The sequence below is a fragment of the Rissa tridactyla genome, chromosome 19 (genome assembly GCF_028500815.1).
Source record: "Rissa tridactyla isolate bRisTri1 chromosome 19, bRisTri1.patW.cur.20221130, whole genome shotgun sequence".
Taxonomy (NCBI): Eukaryota; Metazoa; Chordata; class Aves; order Charadriiformes; family Laridae; genus Rissa; species Rissa tridactyla.
The window spans coordinates 5,195,612-5,209,142 of record NC_071484.1 but is presented as its reverse complement, the minus strand read 5'-3'; the positions used below and the strand labels follow the sequence as shown (position 1 = coordinate 5,209,142).

The 13,531-nt window shown below is 43.2% G+C and overlaps 1 protein-coding gene across 1 annotated transcript; it reads right to left on the bottom strand.

Moving 5' to 3' along the window:
• Window positions 1-1,131: 1,131 nt before the first annotated feature.
• On the bottom strand, window positions 1,132-11,595 carry SOST (sclerostin). Its single transcript, XM_054224371.1, has 2 exons — window positions 6,384-11,595; window positions 1,132-3,017 (listed from the first exon to the last, which is right to left on the bottom strand). Exons 1-2 carry the CDS (start codon window positions 6,601-6,603, stop codon window positions 2,596-2,598), a joined length of 642 nt encoding a protein of 213 aa, XP_054080346.1. The 5' UTR covers window positions 6,604-11,595; the 3' UTR covers window positions 1,132-2,595.
• Between the last annotated feature and the right edge of the window lie 1,936 nt (window positions 11,596-13,531).

The following is a 13,531-nucleotide window of genomic DNA, read 5'->3' as shown; positions in this document are numbered from 1 at the left end:
TTTTGGAAGAGGATGTCTTTAAACATGAAACCGTTGGGAGAAAGGCATTCCTGGTTGACCTGCAGCAGGCCCCATACTTGGGAACTGCCTGGAATCCAGTCCGAGGTCTCAGATAAAGTGGAGTAAGTCTCTTTCGCTGGCTTATCACAGTCAACATTTTAAAAACAATATTCCAGTAACTGTAGATGCCAGTGAGACTGTGGAATAGCTTTTCCGAGGAACTGAACTACTCTCACTTCAGAAGCCCTTGCGGGTGTTCATGCCGATTTCCAAAAATTAAGCCCCAAGTGCCAAATTGATAAAGTCAAAGGTAAGCCTGGAAAATGCTGTCACAGGTGTGGCAACTGTTTGTATTAGGTTTTATATGAGGTATCAAATAAGAGCCGTGAAAGGCCGCGTTATCTACTGACTGTCTTGAAAAAGCTGTTCGTCTTTACAGCTCCGGTGAAAGATTTGCACACTCTGTGCAGGCCAAGCTCAGGTTTCCCCGACTTCATTGGAAGATGTCTTTGTTTCTTAAAGAACGTGGCCTTAAAAATGAAAATGGGCATAGGTCTACAATACCAAATTGTTAAAAAATTGAACTGTTGCTTGGCAGCACCTGCGAGGGCATTCCACGCTTTTTTTCAAGGAGAGAAGTCTGAAGCAATCAGATTTCCATCAAGAAATCTTGATCGAGAGTTCACAGACCTCTTGGCTTCTTTAGTGGCTTCATCAGGTTGTGAACATATGAATCGGGAAATGTCACCGGGAGCAGGAAGGGAACTGAAATGGGCTGAGTTTTTCTTCCCCGGGGGAAACAGAATATGGAAATAGCTCTGAGCTCCACATCTGCCCAGGAAGACCTTTTTCTATGAGAAATGTCATGCATCGGAGCAAGAAGTTCCAGGATGGCATTTCTTTAGAGGTGTGGGGGTCAGTGACTGCGAATTAAGGACCCTGACACGTTCTGTCACAGGAATTGGAGGCGATGCCCTTACTGTTCCGTAACTCACTGGCTTTGCAGCAAATCAGCTTTACACTAGAGCTGAAAATCAATGAGTCCTCCTATAATTAATCATTGTTTCTACTTTATTAAGAACGTATTTAAAATAAAAAATAACAAACTAATATTTTTAAAGCAGTATTACTTCTTATTCTCTACAAGGAAAAACATTGCATAAATAATTTCTGAGAAAAAAATAAATACGTAATTCACTCTCTGAAACAATACCTTTTCTCTATAGGTTCTGGTCCCACAGAAAATGATCGCAAAATCTATCGACATCGCGAATTTCCATAGTTTATATGATTTCAGCATAAACTCTACATAGAAAATAAGAACAGCGAGGAACTGTCTTCATCCCAAACTGTGTTCATCTGACACTAGGCTTAGCACTTCTACAGGATATATACAGCACGTGACACTTCACTTTCTAATAATATTCTTTAATGTAAAAACACAATTAGTCTGAATGTTGAGAAGCTAAGTAAAGGAAAGTTGCTGTCAAACTAAAGACTTACCAAAGCTGCACAGACCAAAGGCTTTTCTAGAGGAATTCGTGACGCTAACGTTAGCGGAGGCTCACTCTGAATTGCAGAACCAGCACCTTACTCCCAGAACTTGGCTTGCACGCTCACAGCACTACGAGGTGGGGGGCAGATAATCCGAACTCTACAGAATAGGAAATGTAAATTTAGACGGCTAAGCTGATACTAAAGTCAATTGTGTTCTAGGAAATAAGGAATAAGCAGTATCTTTTATGTTGGATTACGCACATCATTAGCTGTTTACGAGACACGTGTCAGTGAGGCTATCTGGTTTGAGGGGAGCATCCATTTCATAAATCTGCTCCACTTAGCAGAGTTTGTTTAATTGTTCTTAAAACCAATCGTTGTCCCTACACCAAATACGGTTTTAGTTGTCAAATCCTAGTTTTGAATCCGTTGATCCTACAGACTTTTAATGAAATGTATGGAATAGTTTTGTCACGCTTTTGTTTTTGAGAACACGAGTGTCGTATTCTGATTTTTGTGTTTTAGAGGAAACAGCTGGGGCATGAGGACATCTTGACAGGATGGTAACTTCCCAACAATTTGACTTCAGTCACCACAACTGTTGAAATCCCTGCTATCACACCTACTGCAACCCATTCAGAGAGTGGTAACTCTCCTGGTGCTTCCCTCATCGCGTGCTTGTCCTGCATCGTGGCACTTACAAAACTAGGAAAGAGATCTCAGTGTTTGTCTTTTTTTTCACATAAAGTGGGTAGAATGACTTCTAACAAAGTGTGATTGTCACCGTAACAGCGTCACTTTCCTCTCCCTTCCTACTTGTACAACCCACCTGACCTCACCTGAATCTCCAAGGTGTACCTCTCCTCTCAGACTGAATTTAGGTGTTGCTACCTCCAGCTTGTTTTATCTCATTCTCTTATCAGACCATAACTGCTATAATCTGATAGATTTTTTTTGACTATGTGAGCCTTTGACCCATCTTAGCAGAAGGAATTGGAACCCACTGCAGTCAGAACGTCATGCTGTGGCCTGTGAGTGCCATTTGATGTTTTGTAAAAATATCCAGAGCTGCTAGGCTGTATCACTCAGAGACACCTTCTAATAAGCATTTTCTAACTCGTGCTGGTTAGATTTGCTGCTCCTGGCTCTGGAGAGACGAGGCTTCTTGTTCTTCTGAGGCCTGACGGTTTCCTTGCCGAAGTCCTTCAGCTCCGACTGGTTGTGATAGCGAGTGTAGCGCTTGCATTTGCAGGACGTGACAGCTCGGAATTTGTAAGTCCGAGTCTCTTCCTCGGGACAAGCCATCTGGATGCGCTGGGTGCGAGTGTGAGCCGGGATGCAGCGGTAGTCCGGCGCGTTCTGACGCCACCACTTCCCCCTGCCGATGGAGTTGGGAAGGAGGTGTGAGGGCACGCACTGACCAGAGCAGACCAGTTCCTTGACAGGCTTGATGCTGCGGCAAGGGCCCTCCGTGACATAGCGGGTGGTTCGCATTTCTCTGCAGCTGAAGTCAGAAGCATCTGCAAACAAGAAACACGGTAATTACTGACTACTTGCTTCCCTATCCTTGAGAAAGCACTTTTTTTTGTTTTGTTTCTGTAACAGACGGTCTAGCTCTGAGCCAGATACAAGCTGGACAATCCTGAAGGGCAGATTTGGAGAAGAGGATCTCCACAGACCCACTCGTGCGGCCTCTGAATATTTGGCTGCTCTACTTATGAAACCCTTGAATAACAATGTACAAACGGATGAATAAAATCCTTCTCTTGCCACTCGGTGAATTCCAGGTCAGGGCTGCGCAGGGGGGCAGCGGAGCTTCTGCAGCGTAACCCCAGCAGCCGCGGTTACTTCACGGGAAATTGTGATGGGATTCTCCTGCCTTCATTTACCCGTGGGCAAAACCTCCCCCCATTGCTCTCCTTTAACTCTATTGACTTCAAGGCTTGACTCCGGATTTAAATTCTTTTACAACAAAGAAAGTGTTCCTTAAGTGATTTTTAACTAGCATAATGGGTTGCAGGTTAGGGAAATTAGCAGGTAACAACACTGCTAAGGAATTCCTGCTCTTCAGGCATTAGGTTTTCCGAGTTTATTGCTCTCCGTGATAATCCCACATGTCCCACTGGATTTCCTTCAGCCAGCTAGAGACATCTTCTGCCTGATTAGGAATCTTACAGGGTTTTTTTTTTCCCCCTTTTTCTCAATGGATAGCTATAGGCAAATGAAACGTTTGGCCATACAAGGCTTTTTTAGCAATAAGGATTTAGAAAAATCTTTCCAATAGTAGGAACAGCCTTTTTCCGAAGGCGTCTCTTTTGCCAAGTGGCATGCTTGGCTAATTGACCTGTTTGGAAGACACAGAATTTGTATCAAGGACCTTCATCTAGCCAAACGCACGTTAATGTTATTCTCTTAGTCAAAAGTATAGTTTTAACTCAGGGAATTGTGGTGGACACGGTCAAAGGTCAGTTTACAAACAGAAGCCCGTGTCTGAGAGGCCCCTTCGGGCTGTACACAAGGGGGTTCCCTCCTTAGTGCAGCAAAAGAGAATTCTGCCCCCGAGTCATTAGTGACAGAACTGGATATTTGTACAGACATTTGAATTTTTGTTTTTCCTGCAAAGTACAGAAACATGATTTTTAGTGCTCACGGTTATAGTTATCGAAGTACAGCTAACAAGATTTCATTTTTTAAAAAGTTCTAAGGACTGCATTGATGAAAGGAAAGATCCTGGTCATAATGCTGCCACAAAAATGCCGGCAACTGAACTCCAGGTGCCCTTAGTCTAATCCTCCCAGGTTTCCTAAGCATTTAAGAAAATTATGTTTGTCTATGTAAAAAATAATGCTCTGAATCAGGTGTATCGTACCACCATAGCACACAGACAGATCGAGCTAAATATACAGGCACGTACAGGTTTATTTTCTGTGCATATATGTCCTGTCCTGTACGGGTAGAGGTTCTACATACTGCAAAATTATCCATGGTCCAGTGCAACGTCATGTGTCCCGGGAAGGTCTGGCCACTTTGGATCATCATTTTGATTCCTTGTGTTAGAGATGTTAAAACAACTACGCGAGACCATCGCACGCCTTGAGTAACTGGCCAGTCTCCTTCACTCTCTCTTGCTTAAGTAAATGTCCTTTCCACTTCAAAAAATACGCATACATCAGTGGGATAGATTCCCCCCAGTTGATGTCAGAGTAGTAAGAGGATAAAAAAAATGAAAGTTTTCAGATGTAATAACAAACCCAACCTGCCTTGACCTGGGGGCTGGTGGGGCTGCCCATGAGAGGCAGAGTGCTGCCCCTTCGAGGGATTTAGGACCCTTATAAAGTTGCATTCTCAAAAACATTTTTCTTTCTTTCTTTCTTTCTTTCTTTCTTTCTTTCTTTCTTTCTTTCTTTCTTTCTTTCTTTCTTTCTTTCTTTCTTTCTTTCTTTCTTTCTTTCTTTCTTTCTTTCTTTCTCTCTTTCTCTCTTTCTCTCTTTCTCTCTTTCTCTCTTTCTCTCTTTCTCTCTTTCTTTCTCTCTTTCTCTCTTTCTCTCTCTCTTTCTCTCTTTCTCTCTCTCTTTCTCTTTCTCTCTTTCTTTCTCTCTTTCTTTCTCTTTCTTTCTTTCTCTTTCTCTCTTTCTTTCTCTTTCTTTCTCTCTTTCTCTCTTTCTTTCTCTCTCTCTTTCTTTCCTTCTTTCCTTTCTTTCCTTCTTTCCTTTCTTTCCTTTCTTTCTCCTTCTTTCTTTTGTTCTTTCTTTCCTTCTTTCTTTCCTTCCTTCCTTCCTTCTTTCTTTCTTTTTCTTTCTATCTTTCTTATCTATCTTTCTTATCTGTCTTTCTTATCTATCTTCCTTATCTTTTAAAATATTGTTACTGGTATGGTTTTAAACATCTTAACTGACAGCTGCAGCAGAAAAACGCAATTCCCTTCCAGCAGTCCCTGGAAAAAGGCGGCTAGTTCAGATCTGCAATGCGCCATAGGGGAAACTCTCAGTTTGCCCTGTTGCTGTGTGCGTTTGGTAGCCAAACGTGTCAGTCTGGAGGACCAAGTTCTCCCTATTTGCCAGCAGAACACTTCTTTAAAACGACCTTTCTCCGTTTGGGGCTAACTCGCCATCCTCCACCTCTCCTCGCAAAGCCTGTGTTTTGCATCATTGCTAAGGTCGGACGTTTGGCCGCTATCGGCGGTGCCCGTATCAAGTATGCCAGCGCTCTTCAAGGAGCCAAACCAGTTCCAAGGTTGCACACCTCTGCAAAATTAGAGTCCCTTCCAATTAATGTGGGCATAAATTCCCCTTGGGGAGTGCTTTGACTGTTTCTAACACCTTTTTTTGGCTGCTGGCATCTGGCTGACAAATCTGGCCGTTGGCGAAGGACAGCGAGCAGCACACACTTCTCACCTGGCTGAACGCAGCCCCCACGCGCCGCTTCTGCTGTCCGAGCTCAGGCTCTTTCTAAATATTAAGAATTTGCATTGTTACCTCCGCTGTCAAGCCACTGCCCCATCGCAACATCCAAGAGAGAAAAGAGGACTTGTGAGATTTCCTCGCAGGGCTTGCAAGCACAAACCCCAGAGAAACTGAAGCAGTTATCTTCTACAGGTTTTCTGTACTGGAGTTGTGTCTGCGGAGAGCAGCTGTAGCACCTGAGGAGCACGAACTGTAGTACCTAAGGCTTGTTCAATAGACAGACCACATTCCTCATCAGTAAACTCTGGTATATCCCTTCTAAAGTTCACACTGATACTTCTTCAACAGCAAATGTTAACTCCCTATCACAGCATTAGGTCCACACCTCAAGGTTTTAATAAATAAACATATAGGAAATCAAGTATTCTTTTACAAATTGTCTGTTAGGGTCTACAACAGTAACAATGATGTTGGTTTTCTTACCATTAAGGTCTGGAGCTTGTTGTATGTGTCTTCCTCCGTGCTTTGCCTGGTTCATTGTGTTGTTGTTGCTGAAAGTCTGCTCCATCGGAGTTTCGGTATTTTCAGTGATCTCGGGAATGATTTCTGTAGCATCATTTTTAAACATTTGCCACCCTTCCACGGATCGAAATGCAATTTGTACTAAGACACAGACAGAGCACACAGCCCAGGAGATCTGCATGGTGGCAGCTCACAGATTAGCTTTTCAGCACCCTGACAGTCTCAGATCCCAGGCAAAGGCACATTATTCCCCTTTTTTAAATCCTTTTTAGAACCAAGCCAGCCAATGACTATACAAAGGGGAAGGGCCAGACAACAACTCATTCATCTCAGCTTTTGTCACTCTGAAATAAAATGGGTGTGTGGGGGTGGGTTAGTGACAATATTCTACAACTTCTATATAAAAACTTCTCATATGCGCTTCATTTTTGTGCCTGGCAACAACGGTGATTGACAAGACTAGGATGAATTGCAACCTGACAAGCCTTTCTGCAGGGTTTGTTTTTTTTTTTTTTCCTAACAATGGTATAATTAAAACCTGCTTCTACCTCCATATTTGAATCTTTGGCTATTGTCTTTTCCAAAGGTTTTTCCAGACTTCTTCTTTTTACTGTTGTTCTTCCTCTTCTCCCCCCACCCCCGGTATAAAGCAGACCTAGAAGCTGGAGCTCGGTAGTTGTGCTTTTCAGCCTCTGCAGGCAGATGACTGGGGGGAGGTAGCTTCTTTTTCCTTTACAAAACAAGGAGCTCTACATTTTGTTTCACAAACGTACTGAAAGAAACAGGGAAGAGCTGCTTTTCCAAATGAGAAGTTGTTTTGTTTAGTTTTCTTTAAAAACTTGGCTACTTGGAATATGTTAGCTAGGGTAAAAAGCCAGGATGTTGTACGTCGTGCTTTTGATGTGCTCTTTCTCACATTTTTATCACTTTTTTTTTTTTTTAAAAGAAAAGCACTTGTATTTGTTTAAATTCATTGCATACTACTGCTGCTGCCGCCGTTCTGCACAAGTGTTGAATGTAGGACATTTGCTTATTTTAAACACAGGAACGCAACCAGACTGATTTCCACTCATGATGCAATCAGCAAAAAGAGAGAATTGATGACTTGATGTCTAGGGCACATATGCCCGAGATGTGTCCGTTCATGTGCCATGTTTTAAAATCTCACCTGGGGTATTTTTCTCCCTTGCAAAAGTAAGCTGAGAGTGGGGACAGCTGCATCATTTCTTTGTCTCAGGCCACAAACACTTTCAAGCTGTTTGCAAATTATGTCAGGCTAAATACATTAATTGGAAAGCATCTCAGCTCGTAGTAGGGTTAAATACTACATTGAGCTTATCGTAGCTACCGAAAGCAAAATGTTTGCTTAAAGGAGTAGAGGGACACCCGTGTGTGTCACTGCAATGTTTGTCACATACATCCTGGTGCAAATCAGAGTCACAGCACGCCCGGGGTTCCAAAGTGATTCGCTATCTGACTTTTACCTACTACTCATTAAGGTAAGACTCATTACCTCAGGTTCGTCCATTCTGACAATTCCCCTGACCCAGCATGGAAAACAGGTGTCACCAAATTTAAAGTGGAGGCGTATTCTCCCTTGGTGGGACCTTTATGATAAATAACAGACTTAAACAAGAGCAATGACCCGAGGACGTTTCACCCCTCCAGCCTTACGCATTCACAGACACGCACAGAGCAGACGCGCTAGCGGTACCGAGTCCGATGAGCTTTAGCCTAGCTGCTCCCTACAACGGCCCTTTCCTAAAATAATCGCATCTGAAATACATTGTGACAGGCTTTGCCTTCTGCCCTTTCCCTCTGCCCAAAATTATAGAGATTAGCGCTCTTAGGAAAGCCCTCCTTTCTAAATATTCCAAAGACTCTCCAAAAGCCACCGTGCATTGCGTTGCACACAACTGTGTGCCCTTACTGTCTGCTCCCCTTCCTCCTTTCCTCCAGCCCACATCTTCTGCATCCTCCCATCTCAGAAATCGCTCCGTTTTTACGGAGGGATATGGCACACTGTTTTCTTTTTAGAAGATTTTTTTCTTTTTCCCCACCGCCAGTCAGGATATCATTCTTTAATACAGACTGTCGTCACGTAATTTGACTCAGATGTGCTGATTCCTTTTTCCCTATAATCAGCAGCAGCACCGATGATCTTTCATTAATAACTGCCTCCTTTACTCAAAGCAGTTAATGATGGTCTCACCAACGCAGGAAACCCAAACGCTCGGCCATTGCAAACGTTTTTCCAAGCATAATTTTTCTCATTTATGAGTAAGTCTATTTTTGGCTCAGAGCGACGGGTGACATCTACTCAACAGCAAGGGACACCCGACTTCCCAGGGACACCACATCGTTGCCCACCAAATAAAATAGATTCTTGAAGAAAAGACTGACGCCAGCTTGGAAAACTGATCTCAAGCTCCGCTTTCAGGCCTTACAATACAGCTATTTTTCTTTTCTTTGGAAACACCGACGTGGTCTTCTAATGGCTTTTAAAAGAATAAAATGGTGTGGGGGTTTTTCTTTTTTTTTTTTCTTAAGGTTTGTTGGGGTTTTTTTGGTTTTTGTTTAGTTTTGTTTTAAAACTGAACAAGTCAGGAAGGACGACCGGGAACTAAACAAAGATTTTTAAGCTGCTATTATTTTTGTCAGATAGGAATACCACCTTGTAGGGAGGGGTATTCGCCAATAGTCACCTTGTCCAAAGTGAGATCGCAGCTTGTGGCGCGACGGAGCGCAGCTGAAAAGCAGAACAGGAGAGCAAAAGAAAACCTGAGTCCTGAACCACGGCCAAGAATGAATGGAATCGTAGCATTCACCCACCAGAGACCTGCAAACGCCCTGAGAAATCATTCTGGTGGCTTGCCTTTTTCAGTGACAAGACAGCATGAGATTCACGTGACAGCATTACTCAGGGGTGGAACGATGACGATCTAGGGAAGAATAACAAGCCTACAGCTCCATCTGGTGAGCCAGCCAGCCAGCGACCTTGGCACGCGGCAAATAAACACAAACCAACGCTTCATTGAATTACTCGCACGATCTACATTTCCAGGAGTTCTTTTCAGATTAGAAAAAATTAATAGGACACCAATTCTCATGAACAAATCCTTAGGAGATACCTCTCAGGTCTGTTCTATTTTCAGTTGTACTCATTTGGCACAGCTCAGAAAAGTAATTTTAGAAGAAACCTCTGCGCTATACCAAGTGAGATTCCATTAGATAATCCCTCTGTGCCAAAAACATTAAACTAGCAGAACTAATTTTAAAAAAGAAGGAAAAAATCCCGCTTCTAGTTCTAGCACCACAGATTTAATTAGTTCTGGACAACAGAAGACAACTCAATGAAAATATTTAAATCACGAAAACAAACAGCACAAATATTCTTTCTGCCATTCTCCTTTGCTCAGCAGGAGGAAGATATATTTGACACGAGTTTGTTTTTCAACTCAGAGAGCACGTAGTGTTCTTACACACAGCGCTTTTCATCTTCAAAGCCTTTTAGGAAGATTAATTAATTCTCACATCACCACGAGAAGCAAGCCAGGCATGTTCACGGTGTAGGAGAAAAACACGTCTAACGCTAACACAGGCTCAACATCCAAAAATGGAACTACAATACAACACGTCGTGGCTGCTAGTCCTGCACTCAGATGCTATTCGTTCCAAGTTCGAAATAACTTCACGAAGCGTTCGCTTTTCCGCAGTGACATATTGCAACGTTCTCTGGTGAAGTACTTTCTGGCAGTACCTGTGGTTCAGAGCAGCGCGCGACAGACACCGCTTGCCAGCACTGTAGTCCCAGCTGCAGGACCAAAGGGTGAAGAAAGCACTCAGAAAATGTTATTTTTGCTTTGGATTTCTATTTTTCGTTACAAACTTCTCTCCTGTGCTTATGCAATGGCTGAGAAAGGCCAACTTCAGCCTGAGCAGGTGGTGAATTTAGTCTTACGCAGATCATCGTTTTACCTATCTGGACGTTCTTCTTTGTTCTTTGCTATAAAATGCGATTAGCTTCTCACTTCCACTCTTCGCCCCTCCCCAACTTCACTAACTCTTAAGTGCAAAAACCCCAAGCTATTGCTTTTTCTTTCATTGTGCTGGATTTGACATGGTAGATATCTTTGTTCTACGATAGATGCGTATTTCAGAGACCCCGTCCCTTCTCCGGAGTGCCGTCTACACAAAAAGCACCACGCTGCTGCTACTCAGGCAAACACAGGGACGTAAATCCAGATGACGCTATTTTAGCTATAACCAAGAGGTTTCAACTCAAAAAAAATGTAGTGTTGCTATTTGCAACAAACAGTTGTTTTAAGATACCTTCCCCGATTAGCACACTTGTAGGGAACGTCTCGCAGCAAAGGGCAGGCGCGCAGTAATTTCAGAAGAATAAAATGGCGTATTGCTTCCAATACTTTCTCGGTTTCATATTACATGGAAAGAAAGCTCTCATTCCCGTTTTTATACTATCTTTCCTTTTACAATCAGAAATTTAGAAGTATACAGTACATCATCATGGATTAGAGACATACAAGCTCTTCTTGGCCAGCTAAAACAGGCAGAGGAATTTGCAACGTTACTGTATTTAAGCAGCAAGATAAGACTAAGAGAGGAAGCGTACGATCCATTAATGGAGCAGTGGTCTGACATTCCAACTATTTTTAGCCGGCTCTAAAAGCAGAGCTAGAAATGGTTTCGTTACTGAGTCACCTGTCAGTAACTCAGGACACACCGTCTTAGAGCTCGATGTTTAAAATCAATTCATAGCAGCTTTATTTACTCCTCCCCACCCTCATATGACAAAACCTTTGTTAAGTCAGCCTTGTTATGCTGAGATGAATGGGCCAGAGCATCACTGAAGTTACCACTAGAAGTGAGCAGTGTCCTATGAATTAAAAAACCACATTGAATATAAGAAGATATCCCTGTGCGTCTTGATTTGTCAGTATTTCTTGACACTGACAAATACAAACGCATAAGGTAAACAGACTCAATTTTCATGACATCCTGGTTTTAATCTCACAACTATCAGCTTTCTTAAAATCTATGGAAGAGTAACAAAAATCTAATGCCTAATCGTTTCTTAGCTCTTTAATGGTCTGGAATTTTTGAGTTCTAAGTAACAGGTCAAAGACAAAATGAATGCACGTGAAATCTTTTTTTTTTCCTTGTAGTGCTAGTGTAGTGCTTTTTTTCCTAGTGTAGTGTAGGTGTTAGGAATACAGGGTGTGAGATGAGATAGGAAAAAGAAAAATAAATCTATGCCCGTAGCAAAGATTTTAAAAGGATTATTTATAAATAAAACTGCAGAATGAAAAAGTCACTACAGTGGAAAAGATAAGGGCAGTATTCCTATTCCCCGAGCTACGCAGCATGAAACGTGCAACTAGGAATTTTGCAGAAGCAATTCATTTAATACTGATACAATGGGAGAAAGGAAACTGGTAGGTAATTAGCCAATGAAGTTGACTACCGCTCATTATTTCTGAGCTATCCTGATTGAAAGCAAGCACTGAATACTGACTGAGCGTAGGGAGGCGCAAGGCAACACGATGCGGAGTGTTCCCCAACTGTCCCTTTAAAGGACACAAAAGAGAAAAGGCTCCTTGATTTGGCAGTTCCTTTCCTGCAAGGAAACAGAAATAAGCCTGGTTTTCAACCAGAATCGTCACCTCTGGAGTTTAATTCCAAGAAAGTTATCTAGTGATGCAGAACTCCCCCCACTTCTACACACACACCCCCAACCCACACAACCCCCAAAACTGGAAGTAAAACAAAGTATGTCCTTTGCGATTTTTGATTAGTGAACCGAATAGACAAAACTAAATCTGGGCTTACGCGTGTTACTAATACGACCGTGTTTCTGCTTAAAATAGTGTTAAGATTTTCAATCTAGAACTACGTTAAAGCACACATAAAAAGAGGACACGCGCATCTCAGGGTCCGTTAGTTTAACCAACGATTCCCAGTTTTCAGTGGGAGATCCTTTGTGTTAATCCGGTGCTGTAACTCAGCAGTACACAGTCACACACCAAGTCAGGCATGCTGTAAACAAAGCTCCCTCTCCCAACACCACAATGACTCACTTCACCTGTACGTCAAACAGAACCGAGACGTCATTTATTTTAATAGAAAGGAGATGTTTCCTATACCATGTGGTATGTCACAATGCTCGTTTCTATTTAATGATACCTGAGATTAATGAGAGCTGGGCAGAGAAGAACCTAATGAGGTTCAACAAAAGCAAGTGTAGGGTCCTGCACCTGGGAAGGAAGAATGCCAAACACCAGTATAGGTTAGGGGCGGACATGCTGGGAAGCAGCTCTGAGGAGAAGGACCTGGGGGTCCTGGTAGACAGCAAATTATCCATGAGCCAGCAGTGTGCCCTTGTCGCCAAGAAGGCCAATGGCATCCTGGGCTGCATAGGGAAGACTGTGGCCAGTAGGTCGAGGGAGGTCATTCTTCCCCTCTACTCTGCACTGGTGAGGCCACAACTGGAGTACTGTGTCCAGTTCTGGGCTCCCCAGTTCAAGAGGGACAGGGAACTACTGGAGCGAGTCCAGCGTAGGGCAACCAAGATGATTATGGGACTGGAGCATCTCCCTTATGAGGAAAGGCTGAAAGAGCTGGGACTCTTTAGCCTGGAGAAGAGAAGGTTGAGGGGGGACCTGATCAATGTTTACAAGTATCTAAAGGGTGGGTTTACGAAGGACGGAGCCAGGCTCTTTTCAATGGTTCCCAGCGACAGGACAAGGGGCAACGGGCACAAGCTAGAACATAGGAAGTTCCGTTCAAATACACAGAAAAACTTCTTTACGGTGAGGGTGACAGAGCACTGGAACAGGCTGCCCAGGGAGGGTGTGGAGTCCCCTTCTCTGGAGATTTTCAAGACCCGCCTGGATGCAGCCCTGAGGGATGTGCTTTAGGCAACCCTGCTCTAGCAGGGGAGTTGGACTAGATGATCTCTAGAGGTCCCTTCCAACTCTGAAGATTCCGTGATTCCGTGATACCGTGCAAGCAATCCAAGAAGTTAAGAGCCTACTTCTGCAAATTGCTTTGGAAGCACACCCGTGCTGCTCTACTGGAAGTAATCTGCA

Bases quoted from the DNA above. Each gene is read 5' to 3' on its own strand.
- SOST (XM_054224371.1), bottom strand. From the start codon at position 6,603: ATGCAGATCTCCTGGGCTGTGTGCTCTGTCTGTGTCTTAGTACAAATT. The intron at 3,018-6,383 runs GTAAGAAAACCA...TCTTGTTTGCAG, and splicing joins ACAAGCTCCAGACCTTAATG to ATGCTTCTGACTTCAGCTGC.